This window comes from Jaculus jaculus, chromosome 17 (assembly GCF_020740685.1).
Source record: "Jaculus jaculus isolate mJacJac1 chromosome 17, mJacJac1.mat.Y.cur, whole genome shotgun sequence".
NCBI classification, from domain to species: Eukaryota; Metazoa; Chordata; class Mammalia; order Rodentia; family Dipodidae; genus Jaculus; species Jaculus jaculus.
This window is the reverse complement of record NC_059118.1, coordinates 17,245,648-17,266,750: the sequence shown is the minus strand read 5'-3', so window position 1 is coordinate 17,266,750 and position 21,103 is coordinate 17,245,648. Positions and strand designations below refer to the sequence as shown.

General features: G+C 43.0%; 1 protein-coding gene and 1 pseudogene across 2 annotated transcripts in view; one reads left to right on the top strand and one right to left on the bottom strand.

Moving 5' to 3' along the window:
• Prkar2a (protein kinase cAMP-dependent type II regulatory subunit alpha) overlaps window positions 1-21,103 on the top strand; it is a 71,695-nt gene that overhangs the window by 14,371 nt on the left and 36,221 nt on the right. For both annotated transcript variants that reach the window (XM_045136380.1, XM_045136379.1), the window contains exon 2: window positions 19,880-19,915. In XM_045136380.1, the coding sequence (XP_044992315.1) occupies window positions 19,880-19,915 (36 nt within the window). The remainder of the gene's footprint in view (window positions 1-19,879; window positions 19,916-21,103) is intronic.
• On the bottom strand, window positions 11,705-12,856 carry LOC101596052 (annotated as a pseudogene).

Sequence of the window (21,103 nt, the reverse complement as noted above, 5' to 3'; positions counted from 1 at the left end):
AGCTTGGCTCATGCACACTGTCCTGTGGCCAAGTTGAAAGGGGAGCAGCATTGGGAATAAAGCCACAGAAGGACTCGAAAGTCTGGGAGAGGTCACTCCTAAAGAATGACTGTAGCACGCCTTTAATCCCAGCATTTGGAAGGCCAAGGTAGGAGGATCACTTGAGTTCAAGGCCAGTCTGAGACTGCAGAGTGAATTCACAGGTCCTATCTCTCTCTGCCTTCCAAGTGCTGGACAATAAAGGCGTGTGTCACACACCTGGCTGGAAGGTGTAATTTTTGGAGCTATAGTCCAAACCTGTTTTTGGTCTTTTTTTTTTTTTAAGCACAGACTGTCCTCAAACTCATTATCTTCCTGTCTCAGTATTTTAAGCACTGGAATTATACATGTGAGCCACCATGCCTGGCTTCAAACCTGTTTTTGTTTGTTTATTTTTGGTTTTTCAAGGTAGAGTTTCACTCTAGTCCAGGCTGACCTGGAATTCACTCTGTATTCTCAAGGTGGCCTCATGGTGATCCACTTAAATTGCCTCCCAAGTGTTGGTTAAAGGCATGCACCACCGTGCCTGGCTCCCTCTTTCTATTTTTTAAATATTTTATTTATTTATATGAGAGAAAGAGAGAGAGAGAGTCAGAGAGAGAATGGGTGTGCCAGGCCTCTAGCCATTGCAAACTCCAAACTCATGCGCCACCTTGTGCATTTGGCTTATGTGGGTACTAGGGAAGTGTCCTTAGACTTTGCAGGCAAGCATCTTTTAAGTGCTGAGCCATCCCTTCAGCCCCCCAGCCTTTTTTTTTTTTTTTAGTTTTTTAAATTTATTTCAGTGAGAGGGACATACAGGCAGTGAGAGAGAGAGAATGGGTGTGCCAGGGCCTCCAGCCACTGCAACAGACTCCAGATGCATGCGCCACCTTGTGCATCTGGCTTACATGGGTCCTGGAAAATCAAACTTGGGCCCTTTGACTTTGTAGGCAAGCGCCTTAACCATTAAGCCAACTTCATCCTGTAGCCCTGTTTTTTGAGAAAAGCTCTTACCCTGTGGTCCAGGCTGGCCTAGGACCTCACTATGTAGCCTATGATAGCCTTGAACTCTCTTCAGTCCCCCTGCCTTAGCCTCCCAAGTGCTGGTATTACAGGTGTATGCTACTGTATATATATATATCTTAATTTGAAGTATTTTTCTGTTTTTGTTTTCTCAATTTTTATTAACATTTTCCATGATTATAAAAAGTATCCCATGGTAATAACCTCCCCCCCCCCGCCAACTTTCCCCTTTGAAATTCCATTCTCCATCATATTCCCTCCCCATCTCAATCAGTCTCTCTCTCTCTCTCTCTCTTTTTTTTTTTTTTTTTTTTTTTTGATGCCATGGTCTTTTCCTCCTGTTATGATGGTCTTGTGTAGGTAGTGTCAGGCACTATGAGGTCATGGATATCCAGGCCATTTTATGTCTGCAGGGAGCACATTGTAAGGAGTTCTATCCTTCCTTTGGCTCTTACATTCTTTCTGCCACCTCTTCCGCATTAGACCCTGAGCCTTGGAAGGTGTGATCAAGATGTTACTCAGTACTCCAGTCATTTCTTTCCAGCAGTATGATACCTTCTGAGTCATCCCAAAGTCACTGCTATCTGAAAAGAGAAGATTCTCTACCCAAAGTGATAGTAGTGTTAATATAAGGGTATAAATATTAAGAGAAGTGCTTACTGGGGAGTTTGATAAGTATAGTATATACATTTTTTGAAGTATTTTTCTGTCTACCTTTGCTTTCTCAATTGTTAAAATGCTAAATATTTAAGCTTATGGACATTAGAAGGAGCCTTAAGGATACTTAAGAGGGGCTAGAGGGATGGCTCAGCAGTTAAGACACTTGCCTGCAAAGCCAAAAGACTCAGGTTTGATTTCCCCAGGTCCCATATGTAAGCCAGATTCATAAGGTGGGACATGTGTCTGGACTTCATTTGCAGCATCTGGAGGCCCTGGTGTGTATACTTATTCTCTCTATTGCAAAAAAAAGAGTACATAGTGAGTTTAAGGCCAACCTGGGCTACATGACAAATTGTCTCAAGAAAAAAGAAGAGATAACTTAATAGCCAGATGTGGTGGTACACACCTTTAATTCTAGCACTTGGGAGGCAGAGGTAGGAGGAGCACTGTGAGTTCAGGGCCACCATGAGATTCCATAGTGAATTACAGGTCTAGATTAGAATGAGACCCTACCTCAAAAAACCAAAAGAAAAGATACTTAAGAGTTTATAAATGAACTCTCCTTATAAATTTATATTGGTAGGTAAATTAGCTCTTTCTGCACTGGAAAGAAGCTTAGATCAAGTGAACTTGGCTTTGACTCCACACTGTGCTGCTTCTGAGAACTACCTGCAGGCTGAATGCTGAATAGGTCTCTATAAATATATCCAAGCCAGTGAACTTTAAGTCAGCCGTGGGCTGATTACTGAGCCTGGTGCTGGGGATTTAGAGATTAGTCTGACAATATGCCTATCTTCTAGTTCATGATCTGTTCTTTAGAAAAAGAAACAGTTAGAATGTGCCCACAGTATTTCCATTCATGAATATCTGGATCAAAAGTAATAGACACAAGAACTGCCTGTAAAGTTGAAAAGAAGGGAACACACAGAGACTATAAACGTAGTCCTGCTTAGGACACAAAGAGGATTTTGGGCAAGCAGGAAAGCCTTTAGCTGCTGATCCATCATCCCAGAGAGAGGATTTTCGATGGTTAAATAGTAACAGGGAAGAGATATAAAACAAGGTCAGAAAAGTATTAATAATAAAGTTAACTTCTTCTTTAAAGAATTTATTATTTTTTCACATATTTTATTTTTATTCATTTATTTGAGAGAAAGAGAAAGATGCAGGGGGGAGGGGGAGAGAGAATTAATGAGCATGCCAGGGCCTCCAGCCACTGCAAATGAACTCTAGATGCATGTACCACCTGTGCACCTTGTGCATCTGGCTTTCATGAGTCCTGGGGAATTGAACCTGGGTGCTTAGGCTTTGCAGTCCAGCACCTTAACAGTGAAGCCATCTCTCCAGCCCTCACTTTTTTTTTTTTTTTTTATTTGAGAGCAACAGACACAGAGAGAAAGACAGAGGGAGAGAGAGAGAATGGGCGCGCCAGGGCTTCCAGCCTCTGCAAACGAACTCCAGACGCGTGCGCCCCCTTGTGCATCTGGCTAACGTGGGACCTGGGGAACTGAGCCTTGAACCAGAGTCCTTAGGCTTCACAGGCAAGCACTTAACCGCTAAGCCATCTCTCCAGCCCTTATTTTTTTATTAAGTAGGTACTTTGTTTGGACACATCATGTGTTAGTACCATCATTTCTCTTTTCCCTGCCCCCATTCTGCTGTGGTCTCTCCTCAGTGGGGCTGGTGTTCCCCATAGGGATATGAGTTATTGTGAGTTGTAAGAACAGTAGTCATTAGGGGCTGGACGGGGTACGTGGGGGGCCAATGCCTCTGGATATGCCTGTCCAATCTGTGGCTCTTACATTCTTTCTGCCCCCTCTTCCACAAAATTCCCTAAGCCCTTAAAGAATTTTTTTTTTTTTTTGAGGCAAGCCCCACAGACTGGCCTTTTTATTTTGATTTATTTGTCTCAGAGTGACAGACAGAAGGATGCAGAGAGAGAGAAAGAAAGAGTGTCAGGGCCTCCAGCCATTGCAAATGAACTCCAGACTCGTGCGCCCCCTTGTGCATCTGGCTAACGTGGGTCCTGGATAATCGAGCCTTGAACCAGGGTCCTTAGGCTTCACAGGCAAGTGCTTAACCGCTGAGCCATCTCTCCACCCTGGCCTTTTTTTTTTTTTTTTTTTTTAATGTGCAAAAGATTGAGAATTGGCATGCCAGGGCCTCCAGCCACTGCAATCAAACTCCAGATGCATGTGCCCCTTTGTGCGCATGTGCAACCCTGCATGCTTGTGTCACTGTGTCTGGTTTATTAAGGGCCTGGAGAGATGGCTTGCCAGTTTAGGCACTTTGCTTGCAAAACCTAAGGACCTGACCTGGGTTCAATTCCCCAGTACCCATGTAAAGCCAGAGGCACAAAGTGGTGCATGCGTTTGGAGTTTGTTTGCAGTGGCTGGAGGCTCTGGTGCGCCCATTTTCTCTCTCAAATAAATAAATAGAATTTGTTTTGTTTTGTTTTCTGTTTTCAGGGTAGGGTCTCACTCTAGCCTCTAGCCCAGGCTGACCTGGAATTAACTAAAGTAGTCTCTAGCCTAGGCTGACCTGGAATTAACTAAGTAGTCTCAGGGTGGCCTTGAACTCACAGCGGTCCTCCTACTTCTGCCTCCCGAGTGCTGAGATGAAAGGTGTGCATCACCATGCCCGGCCTAATACAATTTTTTTGTTTATTTGTTTTTGAGGTAGGGTCTCACTCTAGCCCAGGCTGACCTGGAATTCACTATGGAGTTTCAGGGTGGCCTTGAACTCACGGCAGTCCTCCTACCTCTGCCTCCCGAGTGTGGGATTAAAGGCATGCGCCACCATACCTGGCCTAATACAATTATTTTAAAAAAGCATCTGAGGGGCTGGAGACATGGCTTAGTGGTTAAGGTGTATGCCTGCAAAGCCTAAGGACCTAGGTTTGATTCTCCAGGTCTCATGTAAACCAGATGCATGTGGTGGCGCATGCATCTGAAGTCCATTTGCAGTGGCTAAAGTCCCTGGCACACCCATTCTCACTCTATCCTCAAATAAATAAAATAGACAAATAAGATGTCTTTAAAAACAAACAAACAAAAATAACATCTGAGAGCTGGGCATTGTGGCACATGCCTTTAATCCCAGCACTTGGGAGTCAGAGGTAGGAGGATCACCATGAGTTCAAGTCTATCCTGAGACTACAATGCCTGGTTGGCCTTGAACTTTTTTTTTTTTAAATGGGACTTGAGCGATGGCTTAGCAGTTACGGCGCTTGACTCCAAAGCCAAAGCACCTCAGTTCCATTCCCCAGGACCTAAGTAAGCCAGATGCACAAGGTGGTGCATAGCTCTGGAGTTCATTTGCAGTGGCGGGAAGCTGGCCTTGAACTTTTGATCCTTCTGCCTCAGGTTCCTAAGTAGCTGGGATTTTAGACCTGTACCACCAGGCCTTGCTTTCCTTAGTTATGTGTCTTTTCTTCTTGTACTTTTGTATAAGGGGAGTATTTTGTCCAGTTTAATCACTATGACTAGTACATGATTAAATAAGCTTTGCTCTTTGTAGGAAACAGTTGTGTTTACACATTCTGAGTTTTAAATATTTGAGCATATTTCAGAACTAAGTTTTTTTGAGTACAGAAAAGAGGATTTCTATATTAAAAGCACACTACAAATAGAAATACTATAAACAGTGTCTCCAAACAGTAGATCATCAGCAGCTGCATATTAGGTTACCGGAGACAGGCAAGGCTTTGAATCAAGTCTACAGGGGTTCTTTGAACTGGTGGCTTAGAGTGAGGGTTTTTTTTTTAAATTTTTTTTTTAATTTATTTGAGAGTGACAGACACAGAGAGAACGAAAGATAGAGGAAGAGAGAGAGAATGGGCGCGCTAGGGCTTCTAGCCTCTGCAAACGAACTCCAGATGCGTGCGCCCCCTTGTGCATCTGGCTAACGTGGGACCTGGGGAACCGAGCCTCGAACCGGGGTCCTTAGGCTTCACAGGCAAGCGCTTAACCGCTAAGCCATCTCTCCAGCCTTTTTTTTTTTTTTTTTTTGAGGTAGGGTTTCACTCTAGCCCAGGCTGACCTGGAATTCACTACGTAGTCTCAGGGTGGCCTCAAACTCATGACCTACCTCTACCTCTGCCTCCCGAGTACTGGGATTAAAGCCGTGCGCCACTACTACCGGTTTGTAGTGAGGTTTGTTTTGAGCTTTTTGGGTAACAACAGCCATTTTGGTATAATGTTTAAAAATATATATATGTATTTTTTGTTGTTGTCTTTGTTTTCTTGTTTTGAGACAAGGTCTTGCTTTGTAGCCCTGGCTGCTCTGGAACACCTTTCTATCTCAGTCTGAGCACTGGGATTAGAGGCATGAGGCATACCTGTCCCAGAACTAAAAATTTTAAAGTTTAAAATACAAGTCTTCAAATAGAGTACTAAAAGTCTTTTTATAATCTCCTGTAATGCCAAATGAATAAAGCAGTTGGTAAACTATTTCTTTTTCATGTTACTACACCTTAGAAGCTATGAGTCTGCCTCATTACATTGTAGGCTGTGTTTGTTTAGTTTGTTACAATTAGATTATTAACTCCATGAAGTCAGATGATGTTGCCCTCTGTTCTAACGCAAGTGCCTAGCAGTGTTCAACAGATAGTGAACAAATTAAAAAAATCATTCTTTTCTGCTATTAAATATATTTCTTTTGGGCTGGAGAAATGGCTTAGTGGTTAAGGTACCTGCCTGCAAAGCCAAAGGACCAAGGTTCAATTGCACAGGACCCACATAAGCCAGATGCATAAGGGGCCGCATGCATCTGCAGTTCATTTGCAGTGGCTAGAGGCCCTGGCATGCTCATGCTCTCTCCCTCTCTCTGCCTATTTCCCTTTCTCTCAAATAAGTAAAGAAAACTAAAATATTTAAAATATATATATTTCTCTTTAAAGTCAGTGCTTTATATCCATGGACTAACATAACTACCTGTTGAAAATGTTGAGACATATCTCATCCTTGGGATGTATTTTATGTATATCTGGGGCATTAGGCATTTAAGTAACTACATCCAGCACATATATACAAAAGATCTGTCATGTGCTCAGCATTGAGAATACATTGCTAAGCAAAGACAGACTTAATTCCATTCCTTGAGGAGCTCACAGTTTGGTAGGGGAGACTATCATCAACCAGTAGCCATTTAGATCAATTTTTCATATTCTGTAAATATTAGCATTTATTACAGTTGCTTTATTGCACTTTCTTCCCATTGCACACACATTATTATTATTTTCTCATCCTTTTTAAAATAATTTTTTAAAGAGAGAGTGAGAGAGAGGAGGAGGCAGAGAGAGAAAGAGAATGGGGTTTTTAGGGCTTCCATCCATTGCAAACTAACTCCAAATGCATGTGCCACCTTATACATCTGGTTTATGCAGGTCCTTTAGCTTTGCAGGCAGGTGCCTTAACCACTAAGCCATCTCTTCAGCCTCTGTTGTTGTTGTTCTTGTTATTACTAATTTGTATTAAGTAGCAGAACTGAGGAGAAAGAGGCAGTGGTTGCCAAAACTCTTAGTAAAACAAGATAGATAACAATTTAGTGCAATATATAATTTAATGTAATATCACTCACAATGGACAACATATCAAAAGCTTAAACAATGACTTAGTAGTTATAGATGTGATGTCCCTTCATTTCTATATACTTTAAAATTTGTTTTTTGTTTATTTTTATTTATTTATTTGAGAGTGACAGAGAGAGAAAGAGGCAGATACAGAGAATAGGTGTGCCAGGCCCTCCAGCCACTGCAAACGAACTCCAGATGTGTACGCCCCCTTGTGCATCTGGCTAACGTGGGTCCTGGGGAATTGAGCCTCAAACCGGGGTCCTTAGGCTTCACAGGCAAGCACTTAACCACTAAGCCATCTCTCCAGTCCTCTATATACTTTTATTTGTATTTCCTTTTTTAGAAAAATATTTCAAAATAAAGTAACATTGATATGAGTGATATCCAACTTAAAAGTTCATATTTAAAAATATATATTAAATACTTTATTTATTTGAGATAAAGAGGCAGAGAAAGAGAATGGCATGCCAGGGCCTCCAGCCTTTGCAAAGGAATTCCAGATGCATGTGTGACCTTGTGATATGATTTATGTCGGACCTAAGGAATCACATCTAGGTCCTAGGGCTTTGCAGACAAGTACCTTAATTGCTAAGCCATCTCTTCAGCTCTTAACTTTCATATTTTATCTATAATTCCAGTAATGCATTTTCTAAAAGAAAAAAAAAGAAATTCCTTTATTCTTTTTTTTTTTTTTTTTTTTGGTCTAGGATCCAATCCAGGATCACATATTGGATTTGTTGTGCTTTTTTATACATTTTATTTTGAAAGAAAGAATGTGCACACCAGGACCTACAGCCTGCTGTGAACAAACTCCAGATGGGTGCACCCCCTTGTGTACATGTGTGATATTGCGCGCTTGTATCTCTGTGCATCTGGCTCCAAGGGAACTTAAGATTTGAACATGAATTCTTAGGCTTTGCAGGCAAGTGTCTTAACCGCTAAGCCATCTGTCCAGCCTTTGTCAATGCCTCTCTCCCTCTCTCCCTCTCTCTCTCTCTATATATATATGTGTATATATATATATATATATATATATATATATTTGAAAGAGAGAAGGTGCAAGAAGGCATTTGAGAGAGAGAATGAGCATGCCAGGGCCTCTAGCTATGGCAAACAAACTCCAAACGCATGTTCCATTTTATGCATCTGGCTTACATGGGTCCTGGAGAATCGAACCTGGGTCCTTTGGCTTTGCAGGCAGGTGCCTTAACTGCTAAGCTGTCTCTCTGTCCCCTTGTCATGTCTTTATTTGAGGAATGTAGAAGTAGTTCTTACCAAGGAAAATATAGAAAAGCACTCATAAGAGAGTGGGAGGGCTCCCCAAAAAGAGTGAGTGTTGCTTGGTCAGGACCTTGAGGCTGGAGTTAGAGTTAAGAAAATCTCAAAGTGTCAGGACAAGCATGGTTTGGGCAGCATGCAAAGAGAAAAAAAAAAAGGAAAAAGAAAAAATTGCATCTTTTGAGTTTGAACTCAGAAAAGTGGGAAGGTTCCATAGTGAGAGTTATAGCCTTGAACTTACTGTGTAGATCAGATTGGCCTCAAACTCCTGAAAATCTGCCTGCCTCAGCTTCTAATATACTGGGATTTATAGATGTAAACCACCATCCCCAGTTTGTCATGTCCTTTGTATGATGTAATATATGTGATGTGTGCATGTGTGGACCCCATATGTGTGTGCACAGAGGCCAGAGGAGAACGTCAGGTGTCCACTCCACATCTCTGCTCTCCCCACCCCACTTCACAGACTTCGGTTTTGGAAGTACATGGTCATGGCCAGCTTCCTCCCTCCCCCCACTTTTTTTTTTTTGAAGGTAGGGTCTCACTTTAGCCATGCTAATTTGGAACTCAGTCTGTAATCCCAGGATGGCCTTGAACTCACAGCAGTCCTGCCTCTGCCTCTTGAGTGCTGGGGTTAAAAGCATGCAACATTACCTAGCATATTTGTTCATTCATTCATTTAAAAAAATATTTTATGTATTTATTTATTCGAGAGAGAGGAGAAAGTAGCAGAAAAAGAGAATGAATGAGTGGGCAAGTGCTTCTAACCACTGCAGATGAACTCCAGGTGCATGCACCGCCTTGTGCATCTGGCTGACATGGGACCTGGGGAATTGAACCTGGGTCCTTTGGCTTTGCACACAAACGCCTTAACTGCTAACCCATTTCTCCAGCCCTGGTATTTTTTAGGTAGGGTCTCACTCTAGCCCAGGCTACCTGGAATTCACTCTGTAGTCCTAGGAGGGCCTCTAACTCACAGTGATCCTCCTACTTCTGTCTCCCGTGTGTTAGGATTAAAGGCATGTGCTACCATGCCTGGTAATACATTTTTTTTAATTTTTATTTATTTATTTGAGAGTAGTCTGGATAAATTTTCAAGTACTATATTGAATGAGTGATATGTTATGGGATGGAGAGATGGCTCATAAATTAAGATGCTTGCCTTCAAAGTCTTAACAAACTGGGTTTGATTCTCCACTACCCATGTAAGCCAGATGCACAAAGTGGCACATGCATCTGAAGTTCCATTTGGCTAGAGGCTCTGTTGTGCCCATTCTTTGTCTCTGTTCTCTGTCTATTTCTCTCTCTGTTTGCAAATAAATAAATATTTTAAAAATAATGGTATGTTTCCTGTAGATTTAATGTATATAGTGATTATTATGTTGATCTTTCTGTACCAACCTTTCTCAGTGCTCTTATTTTGAAGGGACACTGAATTTTGTCACATGTTATTTCTGTACTATTACAGTGACCATGTGATTTTTTTTTATTTTCTATTTTTTTGACATGCCAGGCTTCCAGCCACTTTTGCATCTGGCTCATGTGGGTCTTGGGGAATTGAACTTGGGTCCTTTGGCTTTGCAGGCTAGTGCCTTAATTGCTTAGCCATCCCTACAGCCTGACCATGTGATTTTTGTTCTTTGAATTTATGTGACCTACTAAATCAATTTTTTTGTTCTTGATTTTTTTTTTTTTTTTTTTAAGGTAGAGTCTTACTGTAGCTTAGACTGACCTGGAATTCACTATGTAGTCTCAGGGTGACCTCAAATTCATGGCAATCCTCCTACCTCTGCCTCCCAAGTGCTGGGATTAAAGGCATACACTACCATGCCTTGTGCTAAATTAATTTTTTAAAAATTTAATCAGTTAGTTAATCAATTTGAGACAGGATCTCAATCTGTAGTCTTGGCTAGCCTGGAAATTACTATGTAGCTTTAGTTGGCCTCCAACTCCCAGTCTTCCACACATGGTGAGCTGCCATGTTTGCCTCGTATTTTGTTTATTGGTTTGTATACGTTGAGCCATGCCTGTGGGTCTGGGATGAAGCCAACCTCAGCATGGTTGTTATATGATCTTTTTTAGTGTGTCCTTTGACTTTAAAGTATTTTGTTGATGATTTTTGGCATTTCTGTTAATCAAAAATATTGGTCTTAGTTTTCTTTTGATTATGTCTTTATATGATTTTGGTATCAGAATAATACTGGTTTCAAAGAATGAATTTGTAAGCATTTTTTCTCCTTTCTAGCTTGTTTGAGGAGCTTTTCATGTTTAGCATTGATCTGTTCAGGTCCTGGCTTTTCTTTGTTGGGGAACTTTTTCTGTTTTGAAGTTATAATACAAATTTTATTTAGGTTTGGTCAGTACAGGTACGATATACTAGAGTCACAGCAATATGCATCAGCAGGATGCAACAGTTCTTAAAAACTGAGTAACTACACAGATTTCTTTTTTTTTAAATTTTTTTAAAAAATTTATTTATTTGAGAGTGACAGACACAGAGAGAAAGACAGATAGAGGGAGAGAGAGAGAATGGGTGCGCCAGGGCTTCCAGCCTCTGCAAACGAACTCCAGACGCGTGCGCCCCCTTGTGCATCTGGCTAACGTGGGACCTGGGGAACTGAGCCTCGAACCGGGGTCCTTAGGCTTCACAGGCAAGCGCTTAACCACTAAGCCATCTCTCCAGCCCCACAAATTTCTTAAACATTCAGTCATCTGAAGATAAATGCACAGATGTATGGTGGGAAAAAGAAACTTATCTAACATTGAAACAACTACAGGACTCCACCAAAAAGTCCAACTTTGTAGTAACAAAGCTACTGTACTGGGCAAACTTGGCCGTCATAAACCCACATCTACTGTAACAAGCGCGGCACAGGCTCTAGATGGACACAGATTTATACAGATATCATTGTGTTATACTTTAAAAAGTTCCATTTACAACTTCACATTAACTCATATAAAAATAACTTGACCCTACACAAAATGTCCTTTTAGCAACAAAGTAATTAACTGTTACAATTTTCAAATTTGCAGAGGTATTGAAGCAATAAAAAAAGGAGAAAACCAAACAAAACAAAAACACACCCACAAAAAGGCAAATTGTGACAAAAGTATGTATCAATTATCTGGACAGTATCCTCTCCCAAATTAAATGACACTGTATAAAAATTTGCTGGAAAAAAATATTACAAAACCCTGTACATTTACACTCAAGTCCAAGCCATTCTGAATGTGGCGGGAACCCACAGTTTGGTTACCTTTCCCACTCACTGCTTTCTCCTCTTGAGGGTCATGATTGGAGTGATTGAGTGATGTGAGAGAGTTTTCACTGCCCGTGGGAGAGTCGACACTTTCATAGCCCGCACTGAGTGGGTTTACGTAACTACTACCTCCTCTGCCAGTTCTCTCCTCTGAGCTGTTGGAGGCCTTCTTACCATTCCCTGTAGAAGAAGGAAAGTCATCCTCAGTTGTGTTCCTTTCCCTGTGAAATCCAGACCCAGACATCCTCTGCTGGGAGTTGCTGCCGTTACTTGGTCCATTTGCCAGACGGCTGCAGTCTTTGCTTGTGGCTCCTGCCTGATCTACAGGTTCAGAAGATGTAGTCCTGCTGGTACTTGGGGCAGAGGCTTGAGACTGCTGGTACTGAGCCACTTGCTGGCATGTCTCCTGCATTTGCTGCTGAAAAACCAGAATGGTGCTATGCGTAGCGCCTCTACCTCTTCATCAAGTTGAGTGATGAAGTCATTCAGTTCATCCTGGCTGCTTTTGAGCTCCTCACTGTACTTCTGCAAAGCCAGCTCTGCTTCAAGCTGTGCAATGCGGCCCTTTGACAGCTGCCTCCCGAGCTCTTGCTTCTCCTGGATAAGCATTCGACACTTTGCCCTTAACTTCTTGTCTGTTTGGCTATCAGGCATAACCTTCCAGGCACTCAGTTCATTTTGGGCTTGTTCCAGTTCACATTTCATTTTGAGGAAAAACAAGTTGATAGCTGGGTCTACCATTGCTGATCTCAGTTGGGCAACACTCGGCTGCTGAGCTTGCCTGAGATACTGGATTTGAGTTGTACACTCTTACATCTCCTGCTCCTTGGCTGCTAGCTGCATTACCAGGATGTTCTCCCTGCATGCAGACTCTTGCTGCCATTGCATTAGTTTTTCTTCAGATTCCCCTAGGCCAGTGACATCATTTGAATTAAGATCTGTGTACTTTCCATCTTAGAATTAACTCATCCTGGGCCATAATTTTGGAGTCTGTCTCACTCAGCTGAATCTTTTTGGGAAGAGGTTCTTCACTGGTCATCTTGAATTCTTGCTCTACAGACGGTGCTGCTGGCCCTGCTGCGCTGCTTCTACTGCAGCCCTGCCGCTGCCTTTCATCTGCGGCTCTCAGAGCCACAAAATGGCCAGGGGAACTTTTGATTGTAAACAATATCCATGGTCATTCCCTCCCTCCCCCCACTTTCCTCTTTGAAACTCCACTCTCCATCATATCCCCTCCCCCTCTCAATCAGTCTCTCTCTTATTTTGATGTCATCATCTTTTCCTCCTCTTATGATGGTCTTGTATAGGTAATGTCAGGCGCTGTGAGGTCATAGGTATCCAGGCTATTTTGTGTTTGGAGGAGTACATTGTAAGGAGTCCTACCCTTCCTTCAGCTCTTACGTTTCCGTGCTGAGCACTCCTCTGTCACTTCTCAGCATGGTGATGCCTTCTGAGTCATCCCAATGTCACTGCCATCTGAAAAGAGAATGTTCTCTAATGAAAAAGTGAGAGTAGCATTAATATGTGGGTATGAACATTAAGAGAAGTGCTAACTGGGCAGTTTGATGAGCATAGTATATACATTTAGCCAGACAGCAGCAGACGTTACACCCCTATGGCTCATAATTACCCCTGTTGTAGGTTTTCAGTATCAGGGAAGAATTCCCTCTCATGGAGCGGGCCTCCAGTCAAAGGGCAGTTGGTTTCCCCCAAACAAATATGCTCCCCCACTCACTCTGCACCTCTTTATCTCAAATAAATATTTTTTAAAAGAAAAAAAAGCCCTACAATCTGTCCTGTATAAAAAGATCAATGAAAGCTGGGCATGGTGGCACACGCCTTTATTCCCAGCACTTGGGAGGTAGGGGTAGGAGGATCACCATGAGTTCAAGGCCACTCTGAGACTACATAGTGAATTCCAGATGAGCCTAAGCTAGCGTGAGACCCTACCATGAAAAGCAAACAAATGAAAAAAGAACAATGCAAGTAGAGTACCTTTAATCCCGGCACTCAGGAGGCAGAAGTAGGAGGATTGCCAGTTCGAGGCTACCCTGAGACAACATAGTTAATTCCAGAGCAGCATGGGCCAAAAAAAGAAGAAGAATGTTGTTCTACATTACACAAAGAAATGCTAAAGGTTCCCACAGTTTCCATGTTGCAAAAAGCCACTGTTTCTGTTAATTCCCATTATTATCTTGGTATCACTTGGATCCATGTTAATTTATGCCCAAAGCAATATTAGTACTGTTATTTTACTTTTTTTTTCCCTCTAGTGTAGGCAGTCTTTATTTGTGGGTGGTAAGAGTACAAGATGGCTTTTACTTTGATTTTTATTTCTTTATTTTTATTTTTTGGTTTTTTTGAGGTAGGGTCTCACTCTAGCCCAGGCTGACCTAGAATTCACTATGGAGTCTCAGGGTGGCCTCGAACTCATGGCAGTCCTCCTACCTCTGCCTCCCAAGTGCTGGGATTAAAGGCGTGTGCCACCACGCCCATCTTACTTTCATTTTTAAATAGTCCTAGTCCAACTAGGTAGGTTGCTATAATTCTCTTGTCTCCTAGTAACAAAAGAAGCAGATAGTTTTAGTAAATAACACTACAAAAAGTTAGGTATCATTTCTTGGCTTCCAACTGTTCCAATGCCTGCATTAAAACTACTAAGTCAGTCAAGTGTGCTTTGTGCTGGAGAGAAGTCACTTAGGAAAGCTAAAGCTACTGATGCAGGATTTTAGGGTTCAGAGGTGTCCCTTCAGGCCTGTGAACCCAAACCTTTGAGTTTTTTTTCCATTTTAACACAGAATTGAGAAAACAGACTCAGAGAAGGGCTAATTATGAATTATTAAGTTTATTTAGGGAGAAATTGTGAGGTTTATTGTGTTAAGATCCAGGGAGGAGGCTAGCTTAAAGACTCCTTGAGCTAGAAAGGGAGAAGGGAGACAGGGCACTCACAGAGAAACATCCAGGGGAAAAGAGCTCTGGATGAGGCACATATACCCACATGTGGAAAGCAAAGCAAAAGAGCCAAAAGATCCCTTTCACATAAAAGATCAGAGAAGAAAGCAATAGCGAAGGACTCAGAGATCAAAAAAAGATATATGTTATAAAGTGAGGGCTGGAGAGATGGCTTAGTGGTTAAGGCACTTTCCTGCAAAGCCTAAGGACCCATGTTCTACTCTAAAGATCTCATGTTAGCCAGACACACAAAGGTGAGGTAAGTGCAAGGTTGCACGTGCCTATTAGGTGGTACAAGTGTCTGACATTCGATTGTGATGGCTGATGCCCTGTCATGCCAATTCTCTCTCTCTCATTCTCTCTTAAAACCAAAATAAGTACGTAAAAGCCGGGCATGGTGGAGCACAGCTTTAATCCCAGCCACTGGGAGGCAAAGGTAGGAGGATCACCATGAGTTAGAGGCCACCCTGAGACTACATAGTGAATTCCTGGTCAGCCTGGGCTAGAGTGGGACCCTACCTTGAAAAATAAATAATAAAAATCAAATAAAGTGAGACAGTACCCCAAAGTAAGACAAGAAGGAAAATACCCAGGCTGAAAGAAGTGCTCCCCCCATTCTCAGCCACACTGGGAAGGGAAGAAACAGACGTACACAGTGGTGTTCAGGTGAGATCACAGAGAGAAAAAAGGCTTACCCATGTGGTTAGCCTCCTTTGTGTGGATCAGACATCCAATTAGGGTGAGCCTTGTTACCAGGGTATATAAGGAGAGACCTGATGGTCTTCTCCCATTTTCTCCTTTGAAACTCTACTGTCCATCATATTCCCTCCCTTCTCAATCAGTGTCTTTTATTTTGATGTCATGATCTTTTCCTCCTATTATGATGGCCTTGTGTAGATGGCTTAGTGGTTAAGGTGCTAGCTTTTAAAGCCTAGGGACACATGTTCAGGTCCCAAATAAGCCAGACGCACAGTGATGCAGGTGCGCAATGTTGCACATGTGTACAAGGTATCACACATGTCTGGAATTCTGTTGCACTGGCTAGAGGCCCTGGCACACCAATTCTGTCTCTCTCATTTAAAAAAAAAAAAAAAAAAAAGGCCAGTCTTTTGGGCTTGCCTCAAATTAATAAATAAATACAGAGACAACACTACCTGCACAGGAAAGAATGAAATAGTTTTCAGAGTAAGGAAGAAAATTGAAAGATGGGAAGATAGATAAGAAGTTTGTGTTGGCACATAGGCATGTAAAATGGGAAATTCTTATGGAGAAAAAAAAATCTTTTTATTGTGCCTGAGACAGTTATTTATCATTAGTCAGATGTTCTCAGAATGCTCTGGTATAGAATCATAAGTACTAGTTCCTTGCTACTAGTTTGGCATTTATTTTCTGTGACAGCCTTGCAGAGATAACTGCAACCCAACTGTGGTGGTTTGATTCAGGTGTTCCCTATAAACTTAAGAATGCTAAGTGCTAGTCTCCCCAGCTGATGGCAATTGGAAATTAAAGCCTCCTGGAGGTGGTATGTTGTTGGGGGCAAGCTTATGGATATTATAGCCAATTCCTGTGTCAGTGTTTGTCATCCTATCCTGTTCCTGTTGTCCACCTTATGTTGGCTGGGGGGTGATGTCCACCCTCTGCTCATGCCATCATTTCCCCCTGCCATCATAGAGCTTCCCCTTAAGTCTGTAAGCCAAAATAAACCCTTTTTTTCCCCAAAAGCTGCTCTTGGTCAGGTGATTTCTGCCAGCAATGCTAACCTGACTGCAACACCAACTTGAGACCACTACAGACAACACAAAGGCAGCATGGTGTGACTAGGCCAAGGAAGCGTCTGTCATGGGCAGGCCTCAACCTTCCGTGGCTCTGTACAGCAGACTCTTGTGTTCAGATCCTCCTTCATGATCAAAGTAGGTTATGTGAAAGGTGGTTCTTTTTTTTTTTTTTCATGACCCAATGAGCTTATTGGAGTCACTTAAAGAGCAGCGTGGGGGTCTGCTTACAAGAACAGTAGATGACTCAAAGACAACATCATCACTGAAAAGCCCACCTGCATAGATGATGATTCACAGAGGCTGTGTCTCCCACATACCTCTGCCACCCTGCAAGCTGCTTGGAAAGTCTTGAGCACACTACCCAACGTACAGGCACCTCAGTCACAGAGTCTCTGAAAGGTGGTTCTTGACAGTTGAAATTGAGAAGCCATTCGGGTTGCTGTGGGATGGCCTGAGAACACATATTGCCCAGCAGACAAGCTAAGATGGCTGAGGCACGAGGACCTGTAATATTCAAGTAGGTTGTAGAAGGTGGAAGACAAGTCTTCTAAACAGTCCTAGACATCAGGGCTCACAGATTGGCAAGGTTCTTGCTATCCCTGTCACCATCAGCAGCAGCCAAGTTCTCCTGTCCTCAGGCCTCTTCAGACCAGGAAGTGTGGTGCTGCCCCAGTTCTCCTGAGTCTTCCTGGAGTCCAGCACCCCATATTCCCTTCCTTAGCACTAGCTGTTGGAGCTTGGTGGTGTTAGGCTAAAGGCACAAGGTTCCCTATGCACTATTCTGTTCCTAACGTGCATGTACTTAGCAGTAATCTTTTGATCAGTGCTCATGAGGCTAGGTCCCTAAGCTTCCAGGCCAGGCTCAGGCACCTATGTGAGTGCTTCATGACCATTGAGGTGATGGGTTTTTCGATGGGTGATATCATCTGCTCTTCCTCCATTTTGGCCAGGACATAGACAGCCCACAAACTTCCCATCCTTATCCTTGTCTCCAGCAATGTAAGAGAGCTTAGGGCCAAGAAGATATATGGTAGCAATAGTGCTTCTGGGACTGGGGAGATGGTTTAGTTGATAAAACACTTCCCAGGCAAGCCTGCAGGTCCTCAGCACCTATATACATGCTGGGTGGGTATGGTAGCCACCTGTAATCCCAGTGCCCAGGGTATCCCCAGGGCTAGCTGACCAAGTGAATCAGTGAGCTCTGGGCTCAAGTGAGGAAGGATACCTGACAACCCCCTCTGGCCTCCACCATGCACACACACACACACACACAACCAAGAATTAGAGGTATGCACCACTACATCCAGCTCCCATTTCTTTTTTTTTCTTTTTTTCTTTTTTGTTGGTTTTTCGAGGTAGGGTCTGTCTCTAGTCCAGGCTGACCTGGAACTCACTATGGAGTTTTAGGGTGGCCTCGAACACACAATGATCCTCCTACCTCTGCCTCCCAAATGCTGGGATTAAAGGTATGTGCCACCATGCCCAGCTCCCATTTCTTCAGTAAAACTAATGAGATTTAGAAAACTTTAGTGAGCCAGGCATAGTGGTCCATACATCTAATCCCAGCACTCGGGAGTTAGCATTAGGAGGATCCCCATGAGTTAAGGCCAGTCTAGAACTATAGAGTGAGTTTCAGGTCAGCCTGAACTAGAATGAGACCCTACCTCAGGGGGAAAAAAATTAAAAACAGGATACAAAAAAGGGCTGGAGAGATGGCTTAGTGGTTAAGGCACTTGCCTGTGAAGGCTAAGGGCCCATGTTCAACTCACCAGATCCCACATAAGCCAGGCACAAGGTGGCACATATGTCTGGAGTTCGATAACAGTGACTGCAGGCTCTGGTGCACTAATTCTCTCTTGCTCTTGCTGTCTTGTACTTTAAAAAAAAAAAAAAAAAAAAAAACTTAAGCCGGGTGTGGTGGCGCACGCCTTTAATCCCAGCACTCGGGAGGCAGAGGTAGGAGGATTGCCATGAGTTCGAGGCCACCCTGAGACTCCACAGTGAATTCCAGGTCAGCCTGGGCTGGAGTAAGACCCTACCTCGAAAAACAAAAACAAAAAAACAAACAAACAAAAAAAAACTTGCTGGGTGCAGTGTTGCACGCCTTTAAACAACAACAACAAAAAAACTTTTTTTGGTGGGGGGGTTTCGAGGTAGGGTCTCGCTGTAGCCCAGGCTGACCTGGAATTCACTATGGAGTCTCAGGGTGGCCTCAAACTCACGGTGATACTCCTACCTCTGCCTCCCGAGTGCTGGGATTAAAGGCATGCGCCACCACCCCCGGCTCAAAGAAACTTTTTTTTTTATTTTTTTTGTTTATTTTTATTTATTTGAGAGTGACAGACAGAGAAAGAGGGAGAGAGAGAGAATGGGCGCACCAGGGCTTCCAGCTACTGCAAACGAACTCCAGACGCGTGCGCCCCCTTGTGCATCTGGCTAACATGGGACCTGGGAAACCGAGCCTCGAACCGGGGTCCTTAGGCTTCACAGGCAAGCGCTTAACCGCTAAGCCATCACTCCAGCCCTCAAAGAAACTTTTTAATGATACATGTTAGTAGTAAGAATTTATATAAACCAGGTATGATGAAGCACACCTTTAATCCCAGCACTCGGGAGGCAGAGGTGGTAGGCGGATCTCTGTGAGTTTGAGGCCACCCTGAGACTACAGAGTGAATTCCAGGTCAGCTTGGGCTAGAGGAGACCCTACCTTGAAAAACAATAAAAACAAAACAAAACCAAAATTCTAAAGATTATTTTTAAAGACTATCAAAGAGAAAAATTTCACTGTTTGAGAGCTTGTTTGGAGGTTCTGGCAGGGGAGCACAGCTACTTGTGTGTCCTTGACCAAAGACCAGTCCACTCTGTCTAACCTAGCATGCAGCTCCAAGAGGGATGGACGCACAATTGTAGTGAGGGAGGAAGGGTACACCTACCTAGCCACCTAGATCAGCCGAATCAGTGGTGTGACACGCATCGCAAACCAGATCGCCCTCACATTCAAACTTTGCTGTTTGGGATATCCTCAGTAGTAAACTTGAAAGACTTTTTCATGCATTTGGAATGATACACATTAGATGGAGCGTGGATGTAGTCAGAAGTAAATTTGCCACCTTAAATTCATGAACGTTACAAAGCATCTTTTTCAAGGAACTATTTTATTTTCTTTATTACCATTATTTTACCACGATGAATATAGAAGAGTAAGAACTGACCTACCACTTGATTTTAAATTTCTCAGTTCTGTTATCAAGGGTGTTTGCACAAAGGAATGATAAAAAGGGACAAAGTAACATGACTCATGACTAAATGTTGCTTCTTTTCTCTTTTCTTTGCAGTTCCAGTTCCTAGCAGATTTGCTAGACGAGTGTCAGGTAAGTGCTCTTTTATGACATTTGCTAAATCCCCCCCCCCCCCCCGATAGGGTCTCACTCTAGCTCAGCTGAGCTAGAATTCACTATGTAGTCTCAGGGTGGCCTTGAACTCATGACAATCCTCCTACCTCTGCCTCCCGAGTGCTGGGATTAAAGGCGTGTGCCACTACACCTGACCAATTCTATTTTTTTGTTGTTTATTTTAATTTATTTGTTTGAGAGCAACAGACAGAGAGAGGGTGAATGGGTGTGCCAGGGCTTCTAGCCACTGCAAACGAACTCCAGACGCGTACACCCCCTTGTGCATCTGGCTAATGTGGGTCCTGGGGAATCAATCCTCGAACCGGGGTCCTTAGGCTTCACAGGCAAACGCTTAACTGCTAAGCCATCTCTCCAGCCCCTAAAAGTCTATTTTTTATTTTTTTATTTATTTTTGTTTTTGGTTTTTTCAAGGTAGGGTCTCACTCTAGCCCAGGCTGACCTGGAATTCACTGTGGAGTCTCAGGGCGGCCTTGAACTCAGTGATCCTCCTACCTCTGCCTCCTGAGCCACCGTACCCAGCTAAAATTCTATTTTAATATATATTTTTTAATTTATTTATTTGAGAGCAACAGACAGAGAAAGAGGCAGATAGAGAGAGAGAATGGGCACACCAGGGCCTACAGCCACTGCAAACGAATTCCAGACGCGTGTGCCCCTTGTGCATCTGGCTAACATGGGTCCTGGGGAGTCAAGCTTCGAACCGGAGTCCTTACGCTTCACAGGCAAGCGCTTAACCACCATGCCATCTCTCCAGCCCATCTATTTTTTAATTTTTATTTATTTGAGAGCGACAGACAGAGAGAGAAAGACAGATAGAGGAGAGAGAGAGAGAATGGGCGCGCCAGGGCTTACAGCCTCTGCAAACGAACTCCAGACGCATACGCCCCCTTGTGCATCTGGCTAACGTGGGACCTGGAGAACCGAGCCTCGAACCGGGGTCCTTAGGCTTCACAGGCAAGCGCTTAACCGCTAAGCCATCTCTCCAGCTCAGCCCATCTATTTTAATAAAGGAATATCTTAAGTGAAAATAAACAAAGAATAAACTTAACAGTATTATAAAATATACAAAAAGTAAAATTGCCTGTGTTTCCTTCCTTTTTTTCTTCCTCCTCCTCCTCTTTTTTTTTTTTTTTTTTTTTAAAGAGA